At 42.3% G+C, this 22,262-nt stretch overlaps 1 protein-coding gene across 2 annotated transcripts in view; it reads right to left on the bottom strand.

The window, feature by feature from the left end:
• DSCAM (DS cell adhesion molecule) overlaps window positions 1-22,262 on the bottom strand; it is a gene marked incomplete at both ends in the record, with an annotated part of 750,196 nt that overhangs the window by 607,593 nt on the left and 120,341 nt on the right. For both annotated transcript variants that reach the window (XM_082839812.1, XM_082839811.1), the window contains 2 exons: window positions 8,908-9,054; window positions 17,831-18,148. In XM_082839812.1, coding sequence (XP_082695938.1) covers window positions 8,908-9,054; window positions 17,831-18,148 — 465 coding nt within the window. The remainder of the gene's footprint in view (window positions 1-8,907; window positions 9,055-17,830; window positions 18,149-22,262) is intronic.

Here is a 22,262-nt window from a genome sequence, read left to right as displayed (position 1 = left end):
AATGAAGTAAAAAGATATTATCTTTTGCACATTAGAGAGTAGACCCACAGTGGGCTGGGAATGAGGGTCTTAAGAACTCCCAGGGAAAGCTTGGGAAAGCCACTTTCAACAACACAAAGCGATCAGCAGAACTATCCAAAGATCTGGAGAGACCGTGAAGGGCAGTTAAAGTTAATTGTTGTGAATCGTCAGGGTACCCGGTCTCCAGCCAGCTCAGCAGGCTGGAGGAGGGAAAGGAACATGGTGGCAACTACCTGGACTGGGGATTCCAGGGGCGATGGGGATGCTGAGGAGGGAAGAAGTCTAGGATGCTAGAAGTTTACTATCCTGCCCCATCTGCCTGGAGTTAAAGCCACAAAGGGCAGACAACGGTGGTGCCTCTGCTTGGTGGTTCTCTGGAGCTCCTGCCACAGACACACATAGTAAGGGACTTTCTTCCACTTGGACTTGCCTAATGCATGGGAAGCAACACCAAGAGCCCCGCATAATTCATGTTCATCTCGGGTCTTGGCCTTGATTTCACACTGCCCTCTTATTCTGAGTCAAAAACTACATTTTGAAATCTTGAACCCTGCTTTCGTATACTATGGCACATTGCCCAAGCAAATTTCATTTCATGACATCTGATTTGAGCTTGATAATGCTAACATCAACAGTATTATTCATTGTCATCACTGCCTGATAATATTTTGTTAATGATCCTGTTATTGTCTTCAACTTCCCTGAGATGAAATCTCACAGAGGAGCAAGAGATCAGAAAATGCACTGGGGTCCAAATAACATCTCATTGACTTGGCTTACCATCTACTTCTCATGTCTAGAAAGAACCAAACATTGCAGGTAGAGAGGAGAACAGGTAGGAGATCCCTAACAGCTGAACATAAAGTAAAACTGTATTGACATTCAGGTGGAGCTAGGAAGGAATCTGGGTCAGTGTGTTTGGGGATATTAGGGAATCTGGGGTGAGATCTATGTAAAGGCTGTGAATATATGGATATTACGTAATAAAGTCCTCCAAGTATAGATTGTCTTATTCACTTGATTTTTCCAACATTTGGTGCTGGGGATATGCAAAAAGTGATGGTTGAATGAGGGAAAAAATGAGTGAAAATATGAGGCACCATCAGGAATTTCCTGGCAGTCCAGTAGTTAAGACTCTGTGCTTTTACTACCAAGGGCATGGGTTCAATCCCTGGTCGGGGAACTAAGATCCCACAAGCCCCACCAGCGTGGCCAAAATAATAATAATGAGGCACCATCATTGGAGTTGTGTCGTACAGACAAGAGTTAACAGCTGGTCTGAGATTGCTACCCTTAGAAAGGCCTGTTGCGAGTTGATCCTGGGCTGGTGTCTGGGAACTGGAATTCTGGGAGGGTTCCTGCCCCCCACAATGGATAAGAGTGGCTCGCTGTGATTAAAATGTATAAACAATACTGTTTACGTGGAAGACCTACTTTCCTTCTAGGAGTCTGGAATTTGGGGACATGCCATGCACGTGCCTATGTGACCAGCCCTCCAGTAAAAACTCTGGGCACCAAGTCTTTAATGAGCTCCCTGGTAGATGGCATTCTGTATCCATCTGTTGTCACTGCTCTCTGCTGGGATAATAAGCACATCCTCTGTGGGGAAAGAACTCTTGGAAGCTTGCACCTGGTTTCCTCCAGACCTCTCCCCAGGTACCTTTCCCCTTTCCTGATTGTGCTCTGTACCTTTCACACTGTGATAAGTCCCAGCAGCGCATACGGTATGATTATATGCAGAACCCTGGGAGTCTTCCCAATGAATGACCGAACCTCTGACACATGCCTAACATTAAAATTTTATGAGATGAAATCTAAGAAGAAAAAAAAATAACTTGGACAGTAGTTGGCTTGAGACGTGGAATATTCAGTTTGTAATTTTAATATTCTGTTATTTTATTGTGAGGGGAACCAATGAAACTAACGTTCATCCCATGAGGAGGCTGTGGCAAAGGAAAGAGTCACTTCCCCTGCATTACCCAGCTAATCTGTGTCAGAGCTGCAATTAGAAGCCACATTCTCCTGGTAACACTCGGAGCAGGAAATCAAAGGGCATTTTAGGCTGACCTAACGACCAACACCTTCGTAGCAGATAGAGTGTTTTACACACACACACACACACACACACACACACACACACACACACACACACAGATGCTCCAGGCTAAATTTGCTACCCTTCTCTCTCGCTTCCTTTTCTTGTATAAATATTATGTTAACATGCCTACTGCTATGGGTCTCTCTCCCTCCCTCAGGAGCTCAAAAGTCAGAAACATATTTTTTTTTGTTTGTTTCAGGCTATAATCTACAATGTACAGCTTCTAATTTTGGGAGTGGGGATTTGCCTTCTTTATGAAGGCTAGTACTAGGCTCTCTGTTTGCTCTGGGTCTTCCGGGGTCTCATTAGCTGGTCATTTTTGAAAAGCCGGGCTTCAGCCCCTCATCAATATGACCTCTAATCTCACTGCCATGTGAGCTTTCTCCAGATCTGTAAACAACCCTGTTTCTAATCACTTCCAGGTGGCAGCAGAATAACATGTAAAAACGAATTTAGTGAGCAACGGACTTAAATGGCAAAATTATCATCAATTAATGGCTTTTAAAAAGAAAGAGAACAGGACTCTCCCTTCCAGTAAACTTCCATATGGAATATATTATTCCACTCCCCAAAATAAACACAGTGAAAATATTACATCTCTCCACCCTTTGAATTCCAGTCTGCTGTATACCTCCTGTGTGAAGAATAATTTCCTGTATTTGAAATGAGGATCCTATTTGCTGAAAATCAATACAGATAGATGATAGGTAGATGGACTGATGGATGGATAGATAAGTAGATAGATAGATAGATAGATAGATAGAAAGATATTTCTCTTACAGTTTTCATTTGGTCCTATAAATTTATTTTTAGTGAATGTTAAAGAAATGCTTCTTTTAATTCTGCAACTCTCCGGTACCTGAAAAATCAAAAATGAAGCTTTCAGGTGATTACAGGTCTGCCCCTTACATCATTTTGATGTCGATCTCATTCCTTTTGCTCATAAGCACCTTGAGGGCAGAATCGGGTCTCATCGCCATGGCAACCTGAGCAGCTATGTAGGAGATTGCCTTGAAAATGCCTAGTGACTAGAAGTAAAATTAAAACACAAGTGCCTTGGAAAGAGGGACCATGGGCTCACAGAGCTCTGCGTTACACGAACAGAACACAGCAGGCAAATACTGCACTGCCCACCGCAGCATCACCCCCCCGCCCCGCCCGCTACAGCCGTGCTCCTCTCTCCTTCCCAAAGAGCACAGAACACATCAAATCTGCTTTCAGTTTAAGTCTGCTGAAACATGCTTAAGGAAAACCTTGCCTCATATATACGATGTAATTATTTTTCCCAACCCAAAATGCAAAGACTTTCTTAAAAGATCACGTCTTTTATGAAGTGATCTCCCCAGGAAAAATCATGAGAAGGTGTGTGTTCTTGTAACGTCTGCCCATATGGCTCTCACAGCACTCACACCCCACATAGCACAGTAATCTCTCCCCTGAGCTCCCTAAAAGCAGAAGCCATCTCCACGGGGGCCTGGAGAGCGAGATGCTTCCTAAAGCATAGGCCCTGCCTTATCTATGATGACCAGACCCAAATACAGCATCCAAAACCCACAACAAACGTTTCATGTGAAGTGCTAGGCTGAGGTCCTTTGATATTTAACGTGGGCAGAAAATTGTTCACTTTTACTTGAAATACAGGAAGAAGATGATCATCCTTGGACTTAAACTCATTGATCCTAAGAGATAAAATTCTCCTTGAGTCACATCACTAATAGAGGCGTTCAGACGGGAGATACTGAAACAGAAATTTGGGCCAGTGCAAGAGAGGGAGGTAAATCCTCTGGGAATGTTTGCACTTCCCATTTTCCAAATCCGGTTACCCTTGGGCTGTGTCTTTGATGTTAATGTAGCTAAACCCCCAGGGAGACTGTCAGAATTTTATCCGAGGAAAACAGACACGGAACGCTGGGCTCTCTGATTGCTGGCCTCCTTAATCGGGAAGAAATTCACAAAAGGCCATTCAGTGAAACCCGGCTGTAAAGCTGTTGATATTGTTCTTTTCCAGGATGGTGTCCTACATATCCATCCCCACATCAGCAGAACCTCCCACAGTGCATCCCTACTCAAACTACTACATTTTAAAAATTTATTTATTTATTTACTCATTTATTTTTGGCTGTGTTGGGTCTTCGTTCCTGCGCGCAGGCTTTCTCTAGTTGTGGCGAGCGGGGTCTACTTTTTCATCGCGGTGCACGGGCTTCTCATTGCGGTGGCTTCTCTTGTTGCGGAGCACAGGCTCTAGGCACGCGGGCTTCAGTAGTTGTGGCACGCGGGCTCAGTAGTTGTGGCGCACGGGCTTAGTTGCTCCATGGCATGTGGGATCCTCCCGGACCAGGGCTCGAACCCATGGCCCCTGCATTGGCAGGTGGATTCTTAACCACTGCATTACCAGGGAAGTCCCCACAAACTACTACATTTTTATTGGGTTACATTAACATCTGATATTCAAAGGATCTCATTTTGCTTAGAGGAAGAGAAGTGATAAGTGTGCTTTAGAAATGCATTCAGGCCTCATCATGCTTGTTTTTCCTGGCTTATCTCAGGAAGGCAGTAAGTCAGGGGCCGTCACATTACTAGAGGACTTTACATGCACGGTGTGTGCCTGTGCCTGAGATACTTTGTCTCCACACAATTACAAGCCTCCTATCATCCACTGCTGGAGTCTGAGAGTGAAGGTCAACCACGGGGTGTCCTGGGGCCCAGGTAGACAGCAAAACAGAGGGCACAGCAGCATCAGATGCAATGAGCCTTTCCTTCCCAGGGGGAATTATGAGATTCCTTCCCTTAGGCCTATCTTAGCTCTGCTGCTAAAACAAAATACCACAGATGGCGGGGCGGGGGGCTTAAACAACAGACATTTACTTCTGACAGCTCTGGAGGCTGAAGTCAGAGACCAGGGTGCCAGCATGGTTGGGGTGTCGTGAGAGCCTTCTTTCGGATTTCTGGGATGCAGACAGCCACCTTCTCACTCTATCCTCACGTGCTGGAGAGAGAGCTCCGTTCTCTTCTTACAAGGACACAAATCCCATCATGGGGGCCACACCCTCATGACCTCATCTAACCTTAATCACCTCCCAAAGGCCCCACCTCCAAATACCATCCCCCTGGGGGTTAGGACTTCAACATGAACTTTGAACGCAGACATTCAGGCTATACCAAGACCACAGAAGTAGTCCTTCTGAAGACTGATCAAAATAAATGAAATCATTTACATTTCTTAGCATCAGTGATCTAATGATCTCACATGACAAAGAGGCACAACTTGATTCCTGAGCCTACATCCAGGCCAACGCAAAACCTCCCTGGGAAGAAATCAGGGCATGACCCAACGTGCATTAAGCCAGTGATGCCACGGTCAGGACGGCCTGTGACACCACGCTGCTCCCATGGAAACCCAGACAGACCGTGGCTGGTGCGCTCACCCCTGTGAGCATGTAACGCAGTCCCCGATTCTCTCAACCAAGATAATGGGCAAAATTAGCATGCTCTGCCAGTAGAAGCCTTTGTGTTTCTTTTTATAGGAATACACACACCTTAAATTTCTTCTCCTTTGAAAAGGAAAGCCTAGACAACTGATACCCATTTACCTTAGCCGACTACCCAAGAGCCCTGGCCTCGAGCCCCAAGGCTCATCTGCTAAAAGCAGGCCTTTGCTGCTCTGGTCCCCCAAGCTCTGGCCCCATAGGGCTGAGCGGTGGCACCGGAACGTCACCTTGGTGGACAGGCCTCGCCTGCACAGGGCGCCAAACCCCCTCTTGACTGCCCCTAGCTCTGAGCTTTCTCAAGGCAGCCCCACCAGCACCCCTCTGGTCCTCCCCCAACCTCACAGCACATGGGTCCTCACACAGGCCTGTTTCATAGCTGATCTAGGTCCCTGCTTTTCTCCACCTAGAGAATCAGAAATTCAGGAGATGGTCTGGGCAGAGTAGATGTGCTTTGCTGGGACAAGCTTCCCGGCCAGGCTTACTGCAGACCCAGGGGAGAGAGGCAGGCTGACAGCCACTGACCATCTAGCCAAGCTCAACAAGGAGTTTCAGGAGCCCTCAGTTTATTTCCAAACTGAGATGAATTCACCTTGTACATACAGCATCCAGGATGTTTCTGCTGGACTCAGAGCCAACTCAGGAAAGGCCTCTCCGTCCCTGGGACCTCTGTGCTGGGCAGGGTTATCCCCTCCAATCTAGACGCCCCAGTACTGCCCCTGCCACCACTCAGCCCTTGAGACGCGCTGGAGGGAGGTCCCAGCCTCCTCCACACAGCCTCCCTGCCCCCTACGTGTGGCTACCTGTGCCCTGCCACACTCTGAGCCCTAAGGAGAAATGTAACCCTTCTCCATCTAAACCACCCGAAACTGGTTTTTATTAAGATTCCTACTCTTTTTAACCATTTTGTCATTTCCAGTGGCATCATCACCTCCTTCCCTGGGCATTTTTGCAGCCTCAGAGGATGGGGCTCAGGCACTGGGAACAGGGTCTGACAGTAAGTGACAGTAAGTTCCATTACAAGGTGTGATTCCAGACTTTCTACTTACAGATCATAACACCGCTTTGGGGCCCCGTCCTCAGGTTGAAATACCTGAGTATAAAAATATCTCTTCCTGTATGTGTCTCAACCTCTCTCTCTCTCTGCCACGTGCAACATCTTGGGGATAACTTGTGTTTGTTTAAATAGCTTACTTATAAACAACAAAACCTTACTGTGGATATATTCCTTAATGAGGTAAAAACCTGTACAATATCGGTTTTCTGATACTTTTGTGAAAAAAGAAAAGGCCACAGTCCATGCTGTGTTGTTTTAAAAATTTTGCCAAAGGATAAAGCTCCAACGCATGACTGAGGAGAGGACACGGGGTCAGCAGTTCATATCGGCAAGGTATCAACTGTATGCATGGCAGCATCCCCTCCACTGACCAGATACACAACTCCTCTTCTTTTATTTTAATTAGGTTCCTGTTGGAAGGAGAAAAAAGTCTATTCACATAGATTACAAAAAGATGAAAACTGAATAAAACCATACCTTTAATTAAAGATGTCTGGGAAACATAAGGATAGAGATACAGATATATAGATTAGATAGATACAGATACAGATGTAGATCTATAACCTCACGGTAGATACTTCTATTTCTCATCCATGTTTCCAGTTCTCTCCTTCCAGGCACATGCCCCATTGGGGTCAGACATGGCCATGTGACTTGCTTCGCCAATTAAATATGAACAAGAATGACATCTGTCACCTCCAAGGAGAAGCACTTAGAGGCAGTTTGTCATTCTCCCCTGCTCTCTTCCCCTTCTAGGGCAGACACTGAGGTTGCGTATTTGATGGCCCCTGAGTGTGGAAGACTGCAAACATCACCCCAATTTCTCCCCTTCCCTGAACCCACAAGCCCCCTGCTGTGTACTTTTGAGAGCTCCTGACTCTGATTCTGGGCTCAGCCAGACTGACTGTCATCACATCTCTCCAACTGCTATCAAGAAACTAAAATGACCTCTGAAGCAAAGCAAGTAAGACCATTAAACAATCGAAATGTGCAAATAAAATTGTACAGGTGAGTCTCTATTCTGATTACTGCAATCACATTTCAGGTCTTAAGCTTAGTATTTTTTCAACATTCTAAGTTAACAAATTACTATGATTAATTAACATAACAGCAAGGGATTTATTGTTCAGTAAAGTGTGAGGGACTTCAAATTCACTGTAAAGATGGTATTACGGAAAGCCAAAAACATCTATTACATCCTAGTTCACTGTAATGTGCAATTTAATTTTTGATTTGTGTGATGGTTTAGTGACTTTTTTTAATGGTCCTTGTTGTAATAGTAACCTATACTGTCCAGCAAATCGATAAGCCATATAAAAATGCTCTTTCACCATGGGAGTTCAGTTCCAATTTCTTACCTCTGCAAGCTGACACGAAGTTGGTGGTATTCAAGAGTTACAATAAATTGTGTGTGTGTGTGTGTGTGTGTGTGTGTGTGTGTGTGTGCATGCTCTCACTTGCACACATGTGCACAGGGAACATGTAAAGAAAAGCAATCATTTATACCATTATACCACATTCAGTGCTCATCATGACTGTTTTCCAAAAGTATCCAACAGGCATTACCCAAAGATGTGCAAAACAGAAAAAGTGAGCCTAGTGTCTGCATGGCCTTTCCAGATAAGTAGCAAAAGGACCAAGATCTCAGCTTAAAAACCATGAGAAAAGAAGAGCCACAACTTCTTAGAAGCTAGACTTCAGTGGTACCATTTCTAGATACCAAAAATAAACCAGGAAATTAGTTATTTACATATATATACAGATATAAATAGACATATATATTTCAGTGCTGACTACATATTCCAAATAGAATCTTCAAGAAAGAGGCCACATAACTCTGAAGACATTTGAAAAGGTGAGAACAGCATGAAATCAGGGTTTCCATTTTCCAGATTATAGAGAATATCACGATACCAGCCCTGAGGTCGCTCACAGACACAGTAATCCTACTTTCCTCTTTCCAGGAGCAGAAATAAAAACAAAATTTCCTTTTTAAAAGTAACAGAATGATTATACGCATAGCGCAAGGAACTAATTTCTATCCATCGGCCCATTCACTGCAGAATATCTGAGTCGAGCCACATAAACCAACAGAAAACACCGACATCACATTTAATCACATAGCAGCGTCAACTTTCCACATACTAATTCTTAATTATGACGCGCATATAGACGGAGACACAATTCGATACGCAGAACAAGCTGCGAGCCCCGGCGCCCTGCGCCCAGGAAGCCCACTGTCCTACCTGAGATGAGTGAGACGGTATCTTTCTCCCATGAGACGACAGTGATGTACGCCTCCACCGAGGAGGGGATAATGCACTTGAAGACCGCAACATTGCCTCTCATGGTTTTCTGGTCCTCCACACGGACTGTATAGGGCTCCCGTAAAACTGGAAGGCAAGAAGAGGACCCCGGTAACACACACAGGCTCATTCCGAGAGGATCCCATCTGAATATCACATTGTATCTTACACGTATCAATTGCATCAAATATATTTATTGGAGAAAAATTTTTAAGAAACCTACATTTCATGTCTTAAAGACTTTCATTCTGTTAACAATAAACTACACTAAGAACTAAAAAGCATGAGTATATCTAAAAGCAGTTAAGCTGCTCTCTAAACACATCTGGACATGGGAAGTAGTTTCTTAAACAGAAGTTATGATGATGGGAGACTTCCCTCCATGTCCTCTGAGGACCAAGGAAAAAATGTCAGACTATCAAGGAAAAGAATTAAAAAATCAAGAAAGGCAGCCTCTCCTGGGAATCCTCGAAACTAGGTGACAATTAAAACAACTCTTCCTAAGTAATTTTTATGACAGTTGCAAAGCAGTTTTGTAAAGAATCATTCTGCTTCCTATCACTTAGGGAAGCGTGCTGATTAAGGGAGCCTGCCCAGACATTCCCAACAGTAGGAGTAGCCCAGAAAGTGCCCAGAGGGGACTTCCACAAACTAGATGTCTAGGCTAGAGGCAAGGGGTGCAGGGATCCAGTGCCCACCCTGCAAGCCCAACTGCCTGGGTTCAAATCCAGGCCCTACCACTTTACAGCGAGTAAGCTCTCTTGCCACACATATAATGGGAATTTTGATAAAAATATCTACCAAGTAAGTCAATTTTGATGATTCAATCAGTTAACGTGGCTAAAGCGTCCGGAACCATGCCTGCCATGAACAGTTTGCCTAAAGCTACCTGGACCCACACCATCTCCTGGTGTGGGGAAGACCTCTGCTTCCAGGATAAGGAGACGTGGGTGTGTCTAATCCAGGTTATGCCTCCCTCCAGCTCTATAAATATGGGCGAAAGACTTCTTTCTCCAGTTTTATTTCCTCAAATTTGAAATGAGGGGTTGGGATAGGAAGATTCAAGGTCTGAATTCTGTAAGTTTATGATTTTTCTAAGTTATCCACAGAGACAACTTACCTTACCATCTAATTAGCTCTCTGAAAGTTTTAGTCATTTATTGGACAAATATGTGTCAAGAAAACTGGCCATGAAATTAATTTCAAAAGAAATTAATATACCAACAGATATAAGAATGAGTTTCTAAAGGGAAATCTCCTAATAGGCAGACGTAAATAATGCTCCAGAAGAAGCACTTTTAAGATCGGTGCTAGCTCTGTGATACGCCAAGTAGTTTAGTATCAGAGTATGTCATTATTAAGAGTATTGATAAGAGGATGGCTCCCAGTACTGATTTTTAAATATTACTATATAATATTTTCCCAACTTGGAGAATTATTTTCATTCCTATCCCAAACCAGAGAGACTTTCAGAAGTTTAGGAATCTTTTGAGACCCTCATTCCTGCACTCTTTGTGCAATATGATGTGACGGTCCAGGTGGCAGTTCCACATCCGCAGGAGGTCCACTGGGCAATCGTTCAGGGTACTCAAGAAACATCACTGTTATACGCACAGGGGGAAACTGACTTTGTACACAAAAACACCTCGATAAATAGCCCTTTTGAGGGAGTGGAGGTCTACAGTCATAAATTGGAAAGAGGCAACAAAGAGACAGATGAATTAATCAAACTCATCAATGAATGAGAATTTGGTCCTAGTGGGAGAATAGAAGACAGAAAATAGGAAAAGGACCAGAGAACAGAAGAGAACAGGGGGCTGGACAGCATGGCGAAGGCCAACAGAAAGAGCTCACTATCACAGGGATGGGGTCACCTAAGCAGGTGTATGAGTCCAATTTAAGTTTGTCTTTGCTGATGTGTGTTTCTAGGCTATAAAGTCACTCCATCTCCCCAAACCTTCAGTAAACAAATGGCAACAAATGGCAAACAAATGGTGGGGGAAATTTTAATGGAAATCAAGGAAAGGAGCCAAGTTCTATGTCTCAGACAGGAAAGGGTGGGGACAAGAGAAAGTACCTACAGAGAACGGGAAGTGGGCAAGAGGCTTACCCCCAGCAAGTTGCTTGCTAATGCACTGTGGTGCTGCTAGCCTGGGGCAGAGACAGGCTCCACCACACTCCACTGTGTACCCACTCCACCCATACCTCTGCCCAGGCCTCCACTGGATGCAGGGTGCCAGTGTTTGCTGGATGGGGCAAGGAGGAAGAGGCTGCGAAGGGCTCAGGGTACCAGGGATCAGAGGGGCAGCAGTGGCCACTGGATGGGGTTAGGGAGGTGAAGGGCCAATGGGGCTTGGGGCACCCAGAGCCTGAGGAAAGGGTGGCTGGGAACCCACCCCAGGTGGGGTGGCATGAGACAGGACTCTCCAAGAGCTGAGAAAACAAGTCCCCAGAGCATGTTCCATTCTCCCACCACACTTCACTCACGAAACACAAATGGAAAGATAGAAGCATTAGTATTTCAAGATGGCAACAGGAGAGCTTGAAGCCTGAGCACAGGGCCCTCAGCCTTGTGTGACCACACTCGCCCCATCCCATGAAGTCAGCCCTGATCCCAATCTGCCTATGCAGCAATCAGAGGAAGTGGGAAGATGGGATGGAGAAAGTTTGGAGCACTGGGCATTGCCGAGGAAGGCAGGTCCTATCCTAAGAGGTTGGATTCAGATTGCTCCCAACCCCCTTGATCCTTATGTCTGAAGTGATAAAACATAAACAAATGCCCCAGGGTAGGATGCCTTAGGTACACCAGAAGACTCTGTGCAGGTAGGAGGGCTTTATGCCCGATGTCCATCCTATTGGGGCAATGGTTATCTGAGGCACAATGAGACCCTAAGGCACAGCATCACTTTTATAGAAACTGGGGTGGAGGGTTGCTCTTTTATTTTGTAGCTGATTACTTAACTTGGGAGATGCTTTAAATATTCAGTTACATCTTGAACACACCCTCATGTCAAGGACTGCTCAGGGACTAAGGAGATCCTCACACTTTATGGAATAATTAACTGAAGAAAGAAAGAAAATTCACATGGCAGAACACCTGGAAGAAAACAGGCAAAGACTGAAGTGCACGGTCCCGAAAATGACTGAAGGTAACAGGAGTTCTGGGAAGGAGGGAATCTGGGTGCCTTGAGCTGTCCCTGAAGGACCAGAAGGACTGAGGAGGCAGAGAGGAAACAGGGAGAAGAGGAAAGGTGGAAGTGAGCACAAAATCTTCCAGAGACTGAGACACTGGTCCAGTGCTGTTTAGCCAAACCAGCCTCCCAACCACAGCCGCTGTGAACGGCCAGCAACAGGCTCACGGAGGCCTCTGTGTCCTTCATCTAAATAACATCTACTTCACACAGTTGTGCAGTGAACACAGAGGATGTCTCTAGAGGACCTGGCACAATGTCTAGCACATAACCTGTCTGAGTCCCTCTGACTGCTGGCCGGAGAAGCCTACCTGAGCTACCCTGAGCTGAAGACACTACAAGCTCTGGAACCTGCAAGAGGGCCTTGGGAAGGGTCCCACAGCCTGTGTCCCTTTGATTCTGGCTTCATCCTCCTCTTTCCCCACAGATAGGCTTCCTCTGCTTTTCTAGGCCACATGGAAGATGGAAGGTGCTTGGCCCACAGTTCCCAAAATCTCTCTCTCAAGATTTCAGTTTCAATTTCAGTATTTAAATTTGTGTGTTTGTGTGTGTTGATCTTGTATACCACCATTTTGATAAACTCACTTAGTTCCAGTAGGGTTTTTTTTTGTAGAGGCCATCAGATTTTTTTAAAATTAATGATTGGATTCTACAAATAAAAATGGATGAATTTTTTACCATCAGGATGTCTTTTACTTATTTTTCTTGCTATATTGCATTGACTGCAACCTCCAGTACAATGTCGAATAGAAGTGGTGAAAGCACACATCTTTGCAGTCTTCATATTTGGGGGAAAGCACTTAATCATTCACCACTAAGTATGATGTTAGATGTAGTAGGATCTTTTTATTGTTTTTTAATCAAATTTCTCTTCTACTCCTAGTTTTCTGAGAGTTTTTATTATAATAGGATGTTGTATTTTGTCAATGATTTTCCACACCTATTGAAATGATCACATGGTTTTTAATATGTTAATGTGGTGAACTGCCTTGATTAATTTTCAAATGTGAAACCTACCTTGCATTCTGGAGATAAGCTCTTTTTATATGTTGTTGTATTATCCTTTTTATATGTTGTTGGATTCAATTTGCTAAAATTTTGTTTAGAATTTTTACACATATATTCATGAGAAATATTTGTCTTTTTTTTGTTTTAGTATCGCGGTAATGCTGATCTCCTAAAATAACTTGGGAAGTAGTCTTTCCTCTTCAACTTTCTGGGAGAATTTGTGTAGAATTTTTATTATTTCCTCCTCAAATATTTGGTAGAATAAACAGTGTATCCATTTGAGCCTGGAATTTCATTGTAGGAAATTTTTCTATTACAAATTCAAATTCTTTAATAGATATGGAGCTATTCAGCTATTTCTTCTTGAATGAGTTTTGGCATTTTATTTCTTTCAAAGACTTTCTCATTTTATCTAAGTTATATGATTTATTGACATCTCCATGTTCTTAAAATTCTATTATAATTTAAATATCTGTATAATTTTGACTACTATAGAATATTGTTGATTATACATATATATTGATTATATCTATAGAATAGTAATGTAACCCCTCTCATTCTTGACATTGATAATCTGTCTTCTCTCTTATTTTCCTCTTCAGTCTGGCCAGCTTACCAATTTTATTGATGTTTTTCAAAGAAACAACTTTTGGCTTCAGAGATTTCCACTCTAATCTTTATTATTTCCTTTTTGCTTTTATTGGTTTTAATTTGCTCTTTGTTCTGGAGTTAAGACCACTTGAGATCTCTATTTGAGAACATTTTTCCTTCCCAATGTAAGTTTTTAGAATTATAAATTTCTCCTCCTAAGCATTGCTTTAGTGACATTCCCAAAATTATTAGATGTTGTACTTTCATTTTTATTCAGCTCAAAATACTTTCTCATTTACCTTCTGTTTTTTCTTTGACACAGATTATTTAGAAGTGCGTTATTTGGTATCCAAATATTTGGGGATTTCCCAGAGATCTTATTGTTAGTGATTCTAATTTAATTCTATTGTAGTCAAAGAACATACTTTATATGACTTATTTTTTTTAAATTCGTCCGATTCTTGTTTCATTCATAATATGATTTATTTTAGTAAATATCTGTGTTTTCTTGAAGAGAATATGTATTGTGCTATCACTGGATGGAATGTTCTGTATTTGAATGTCAATTGGGTCAAGCTGATTAACAATGCCATTCAAGTATTCTTTATTCTTGCTTATTTTCTGTCTATTTCTGGCAGTTATTAAGAGAGTGGGGGCTTCCCTGGTGGCGCAGTGATTGGGAGTCCGCCTGCTGATGCAGGGGACGCAGGTTCGTGCCCCAATCCGGGAGGATCCCACATGCCGGGGGGCGGCTGGGCCCGTGAGCCATGGCCGCTGAGCCTGCGTGTCCGGAGCCTGTGCTCCACAGCGGGAGAGGCCACAACAGTGAGAGGCCCAAGTACAGCAAAAAAAAAAGAAAAAAGAGAGAGAGGAGTATTGAAATCTCTAACTATAAGGTTTGATTTGTCTGTTTCTTCTTGCAGTTCTATCAGCTTTTACTTCATGTATTTTAAAGTTCTCTTATAGGCGCATATAATTTATAATAGTCATACCCTCTTAATTAATTGAACTTTTTTTACAAAATGACCTTCTTTAGCCCTTGTAATATTCTTTGCTCTGAAATATACTTTGTTTAATATTGACATAGTTACTCCAGCTTTCTTCTGATATTTTCTTTTAATTAGACTGATTAGATTGATGATTTGATTTCTGTCTGTGTGCTGTTGTTGTTTCAGATAAAAGGGTACATTTTGTCTCTGCTACTCGATCTCGGCCATACGCAGAAGCCCCAGTCAAATGTTATTAAGCACAGTTCACTAAGGAGGAAACAATCACTAGAAATGTTTTGACTTGACCAAGGTCATATAGCTGATTACCGTTTGCTAAGTAGAAATGCAGCATGGGCAGGGCAGTACTGCTTCAAGGGATCCGTGTGCATTTCACTCCTTAGAACAAAAAGGGCAAGAAAGTATTTTATGTGAAGGAGAACTAGGATTGCTGATTAAGGAGACAAGATGTATGAACCTTCCCTGTTTTGTTGACAGTCAGACCTAAGTCAAAGTCACTGAAAACTGTTAAGAATAAGAATTCCCTGTACTTACAAAGGAGAGATGATGAAGCCATTTACCTAATGGATTATTCCAGGAAAATTCCAATGCCAACCTAGAGGCACACAGACATTTCAGATGACCCGATACACAGGAGGATACCCCTGAGTCAGTGCTCATTCCACTCAAACCTGCACTACAGCCATCATTGGGTAACATACACATCCCTCACCTGCCCTTCTGAACAGCCATCCAGTTTTGTACTAGCATCTACATAAAAGTGATGAAACCAGATTTTCCAGCATCCAATAAATAATCTAAAAGACTACTACAACTATAATGTGTTCATATTAAGAAGGAAAATTAAATGAGAAAGGTAATTTCAATGGGGCAACATGACTATCCATCTTGTAAGTTCAAACTGACAGAGCAATCATGTGTATGATGGGCCTTAGATGTCAAGAATAACAGCACACAGACAGAAATCACATAACTCAGTGGAAGGGGTGGGGGTAGCATAGATGCCAGACAAGATGATGGAACTTCCATCCCTTTAAAACCTACGTGGTCATGCAAAGACAATCAATTCTATGAGAAATTTAGAAAATAGCAGTTAAAACAGAAGTAAGCATTTAATTCTTTTATCTGACAGGAAACCCAAGACAGAAATAGCAGATTCATACAGACAAGTATAGCTGTTTGAAGTTCCAGGTTTTACTATAAGTGGTACTTTGTAGTTTATGAAGATGTTTTTATGACACACCATTAAACTTGTTAGCCTGCCAGGTAAAACGCATTCACGATGTCTCCCTGTTTGTCAGGTTTAGAAGTTCCTATACAAATTTCATTTGCTTCATTTTAATTATTCGGGGTATCAACTTTTCATCTCTCTTGATGAAAGCCAACCTTTTTCTTCCTTTCTTAAATGCATTTTGGTGCATGTCTTGAAATTCATGAGCATGTCATGGAGATCAAAATATAGCTGGGAAATGACTAGCTAGCAGAGTGAGTCACGGTCTAATGTTTGATTGCTTACATCAAAGAGATCACATGCAGGAATTCAGAAACATTTCATATTTTGCTCGTGTTGTGATGTCTTCAAACGGCACCTCCACACTTGCTGCAGAAATTATTACAAAGTTTCCCCCAGCTACCTGGTATATACGTCAATAGTCAAGGTCACATTCTCTTTTCCTAGTCACTCCATTATGTCAGTTTACCATAGGATTTGAAAGCCTAGGCTTAAAAAAAATAATAAAAACACTGCTTTCTAACTGGTGTCTAGTTGTGTGTATGTTTTGGGGGGCTTTAGTGAATCTACAGAATGACACAATATGTCCTGTATGTACGATTTTTGACGTCTGTGAACCTCAGGCTGTATTCCTGGTTTGGCTTGTATCAATGGCAATGAAAATACAGTATGATGTTAAAAGGAACATAACCAATTCAGGGTTTAGTTATTGACAACATTCCAGCAACATGTGACACAGTCAAAAATGTTAAAAGGGCCCTTTTTATTTCACAAGGAACAGAAGAATATTAGACTGATGCTATTTTACTGACGATAAACATTGATGCTATGGTTTATTTCAGTAAAATTCCTTGTCCTCTGTCCTCCCTTTGTCTTCCTCACTCCCCACACTGCCTGCCTCTGGGACAGAGTTGGGTGGGGAGGAGTGAAGAGGGAGACAGGAAACAAACACAATGAGCTGGACGCACTGAAAGTTTCAGTCACTGTATCAACTGGTCAAAAGACAGTAAGTCCAGAATATAGTTTAGACCTTACTAACTTGATATCACTAATTTCAAGTTTTAGTTCCAGCAATGTAAGGCACTCCAAAATCCAGTCAAAAGATGCTCTGACATCTCAAAGCATCCATCAGTATCACACTGAATGGATGACAGGGTTTTCATAGATTCTCAGCTGATGATTCTCTCTCCCCAATTTTTTACAATATACTCAGCAAATGTCATAGTGACTGGGACAGAGGCCAACTCTCCATTATAACCTTTGACCCAACTTTATCTGTCCATTGTCTGACTCCCTCATAAGGACGATGTCCATGAGGCCATGTACCAGGCCTTTTTACCCATCTACTCCCTGCACCTGGCACAGTGTCTGAATCAAAATAGAAGCTCAAGGAATATTTGTTGAGTGACAACATTAAAACTGACCCACGAATTGTACTGCAAACTTAATGTCAGTGCCACAGCAGGATTTTCCCCACTTCCACAGTGTTTAGTGATTTACAGAAATAGAGTTGCAAAGGTTTACAAATGCATTGAATGCTTTTTTGACGTGTCTTGTTCAAATAGCAGAAATGTTGAATAAAATCAGTCAGCGAAAAGCTAGAGGTGATATTTGCAGGCCTGTGCATGTTTGTTTCCCTGAGGAAGAGAACCACTAGTTTCGAGTTTTCATTCCAAAAATGTAAGGCACTCTGACATCTCAAAGCAGCCATTAGAAGAGTGAACTAAGGATAGGATTTTCATTGGTTCTCAGCTGATGGCATTTTAGTATTTGTCATTGCCCACCTGGACCCCCAGCAGGCAGAGAACGAAAAAAGGTTGAGGAGCCGTACTCACCAGCCTTGATGTGGACATCCTGACTTCGAATTTTCCCTGAAGGATTTTCAGCTGTGCAATAGTAAGTATTATCATGGATTAAGGTACTAAAGCTTGAAGGAGGGAAGGGGAAAATTTGGAGAGTGCCGTTGGGGTGGACGTGGCGGATCCCGGGGACATCGTAGATCTCCTCGCCCGTTGCTAGGTACCATCTGAGAGACACAGGAGGGATGCCTGCAGCAGGGCAGGGCACCAGGGTCCCCGTGGTGCTCGCAAACACTACCTCTTGCAGAGATGCATTGACAAAGTAGAGGCTGGAGTGAAGGTCCTCACTGAAAACTACAAGAAGACAACACAAGAATATGTCAGTAAAGTGCACCTTCTGAACTCGTCCTTCGATCAATGGCATCAAGAGGTTATTCTGAGAAACAGACACGAGGCTCAACTAAAACCAAATCATTCGAAATTGCTCAACCTACTGTGGACAGAGAGGCACCATCTTCATAGTTTGTACACGAGTTACATTATCCTGGGTCTTAAACTTTAAATAGATTACTCTTCAGCTCTATGTCCCATGCCCTGTTCTGTCTCCATGGTACTGACCACTATTGGAATTTATATTGGGTTTTGTAGTCACTTATTGTCTGTCTCCCCTTCTAGAAGGTAAGGCCCATGAGAACAACATTGTCATTTGCTCACACTATTATCTGGGGCACAGAGCAGAACATCCCGTGGCGGCTTAAGAAGAAGCTACATGACTGAATAACTAGATCCGGTTGCTAGGATCAAATTGCTCTGGTTGAAAGGTACATTGAGAGCTAACGTTGAACGAAATTAGCCACAAATTTTAAAAATTAAAATTGAAGATCATATGTAAAGCATTTTTAAAAGGACAGTTGGTTTTCCGAAAATCAAGTCCAATCAACAATGCATTTTATTATTGAAAATATGTTGCAATGATAAAGAGAACTTCAACAAAGTATCATTCAATTCCACCAGCCTATGGCAGATTCTGTTCCGATTCTTCTCTTTTGGCCCATCCACCTACATGCCTATATAATTATACTACATCATAATGTGCACACATGAAACATGCAGTTTTTACAGACTCTGTTTCATACTCATAACATTGTTTCGTACACATAATGCCATGTTTCACAGACTTCATTAAGTACAGCTGACCTTGAACAACACTGGTTTGAACTGCGTGGGTCCACTTATACACAGATTGTTGTCAATAGGAAATACTACCGTATTACACCACCTGCGGTTGGTTGGATCTTCAGATGCAGAGGAACTACGGATACAGAGGGCAGACGATAAGTTACAGGCACCTGCACAATTTATATAATGTGATTTTCTTAACTAGTTCCCTGACCTGGGCTACTTGTTTCTAGTTTAATTACCACAAATAAAGTGTCTACAAATGTTTTCATGCATTTATTGACTGCTTACATTGCCCTCATTTACAGTTGTAGAGTGTCCTTTACATGAAGCAAAGAAACTCAGTTTCTGGAATCCAAATATTAAACAAAAGGCATATAAATGCCGTGAAGACCTACCTTTTAGACACTGGTGTTTATATATGGCTTTCTGAGAACAAATGCATACCAGGTCACATAGTCACAAGAGAGTAAAGAAGCCCTAGACATTTGGAATTAATCTCACTGGGCAGAGATGAGAGTAACGATCACTGAGTGCCCAAGCCATGTCAGGCAATGTTATGAGACTTGAAGTGTTATTTCATTTACTCCTATGCACAGCAGTCCTACCAGGTGAGCCCAGGCTCTGCTTCACAGAGGATGAGATGGAGACTCAGAGGGGCTGTCACTGGAGCAAGGATTCAGGGTAGGAGGTTGCAGAGCCAGGATTCAGCCTCCCTGATGAAGATTTTATTTCATTGCATGGCTGCCTTTATTGTACAAAGCCAGATCGTGGGGAAGCTGTGTTCATGAGATTTGCCCTACTCCAGATAGCTTACTTGGAGATCCACCTGCTTTCTCTTGGTCTCTGTAACTAGCGGTGACCACGAGTTTGCCCACGGCCCATGCTGCCTATCTCTGAGCTGGCAGCAGAGTGAACTCCATTAGTCAAAAAATGGCAGAGAAAACCACACTTCGTAAAAGTGACAGATTTACTCTAAGAGAAGACAGGCAGGGGTATTCATCAAGTAGTAACTGTTTGATGGTTTTCTTCCCCAACCATAACTAAAGCCTTTAGCAATGCTCCATAAATCAGAATATGGAAAGCATTGCTAACTGAGAAATTGGTTCAGACCAGAAGCATAGTTAATAGTTAAACATTGTAGCTTTCAGCTCAAATAAAAATGCTGATAGTAGCACTGTGGTTTTGAGCTTTTTAGGAAACTGACATCACCCCAAACATATTGCTAGGAACGAGGTAACTGTCACTCCTGAGGCTAATTCCACCTCAATTCTTTTTTTCCCTCCCCCCCCGTTACTCTTCTGTCAACTGAATTGTAGGCAATTCAAACTAAGTAAAATTTAGTTGTATTTATTCTCTTGTGTCCTAAAAGTGGCCTTGTTAAGAATAGCAGTCTTCGAAAATGTGAATGTATGTAAGAAATATTTCTTAATTAAATATATAGTTTTCTATTGTCAACCACATTCTAAGAGCCAGCCTATGAAATTACTTAAATGACTGTGAGAAAAATGCAAAACAAATGTTTAATCCTAGTAGTTAAAGAAATAAGTGACCTATGGGGGATTACTGTCATTTCTCCTTACAATTTTTAGATATTTCACATTAGTCTTTCTATTTCGCACCACTGGGTTTAATAACATAACATAAACTCACTTTCTAAGATTCACATCATATGGTCACAGGCAAAAGAAAACCCAAACTATATTCCAACAGCCTTTATTTCTTCCATCTAAGGGACCATCCATCTGCTTAAATAATAGTACTTCTTTTTATGGAGTGCTGAATGCACTTTAAATACAGTAACATTTGCTCCCTCCAGTAAGGGCATGGGCGATCTTAATGTGAATTTTAAGTGTGTGTGTGTGTGTGTGTGTGTGTGTGTGTGTGTGTGAAAGTTCCTTGAATATAACTGCAGTTTATTAACTGAGAGCTAAACAAAATGCTTGGCAGAATCTTGTTGTGAGATTCAAGGTATAAAATCCTGGCGTACGAATGCTAAGGGCATAAAAGGAAGGGGCTTTGGAGAATTGTTTCTTCGTTTGCAGATTTCTCCATATTTTTTTATCGTTATAACAGATGGTATAACCAAGACTCCCATGACAAACATAAAGGAGAATGTTACACTAAAAAGAAAAATAAGTCAATATTGCTTTCTTTAAAATCCACATACGGCAAAGTGAAAAGAAGAAACATGGGAGAAACTTTGCAGGAAGCAATGATACAATCAGTTATTCATGTGACAGTATTTATTGAGCACCTGTTATATACCAGGCCTTGTGCAAGGTCACAGTTACACATATTTTCAGGAGTCACGCTACTGCTTTTAAGGAATTTTTGGTCTAGAGGGTACCATGGTCATGTAACGAGATCAGCGATAATTACATATTTTGCGGAGTGCTGTGACAGAGTTATCAACAAAGTGCTACAGATGCATAAATGATAGAGAAACTAACCCAACCTGGGGAAGATAAGGGTAGATCCCCAAAGGAGAGGGAAAAACGGATTCTAGGCAGAGGCATTAACATAGTAGGACACTGAGTTGTCATAGGCAGGAGAGAAGTGAGAGGACACTGGATACCAGGAACTTGAGGGCAGAACCAACAGTGACACAGATTTGGGAGAGGAAGCTTGAGGTTCTTTATATTCATTTATTCTGTACATACATATTCAGCACCTAGTAAGTATGTGGCGCTTGCTAAGGCCTTGGGACACGCTAAGGACCGAGGCTTGGAGGGTGATCCTGGGAGCTTCTATTTCAGAAGTCTGGATCATAAGGGGTGTCAGATCTCAAGCTAAGAGGCATGTGCTTAATTCTGAAGACGGTAGGACAAGAGGGAGCCCCATTCCTAGGCATACACACAGGCGAAGCGAATGCATATGTCCATGCAAAAATTTGTACACAGATGTTCAAAGCAGCGTTATTTATACTAGACAAATGTGGAAACAACTCCAGTGCCCATCAACTGAAGAATGGATAAACAAAAGCTGGTATATCCATGCAATGGAATTTTACTCAGCAATAGAGATAAATGAAATACTAATATGTGTTACAGACATGGACAACTCTTGATAACATTATGCTCAGTGAAAAGAGTGAGTCACAAAAGAGCACGTACTGTGTGATTACATGCACATGAAATGTCCAGAACAGGGAACTCTATAGAGATAGAAAGTAGATGAATGGTTTACTTATGGGTAGAGGTGAGGGGCTGGGGAGAAGGGTGACAGCTAAAGGACGCAGTGTGTCTTTCTGAAGTTATTACAGTGGTCTAAAATTAGCTGTGATGAA

The sequence above is a fragment of the Leucopleurus acutus genome, assembly GCF_964270905.1.
Source record: "Leucopleurus acutus genome assembly, chromosome: 5".
Lineage (NCBI taxonomy): Eukaryota > Metazoa > Chordata > Mammalia > Artiodactyla > Delphinidae > Leucopleurus > Leucopleurus acutus.
Note: the sequence above shows the minus strand (reverse complement) of the source record. Positions and strands in the feature narration are given on the sequence as shown.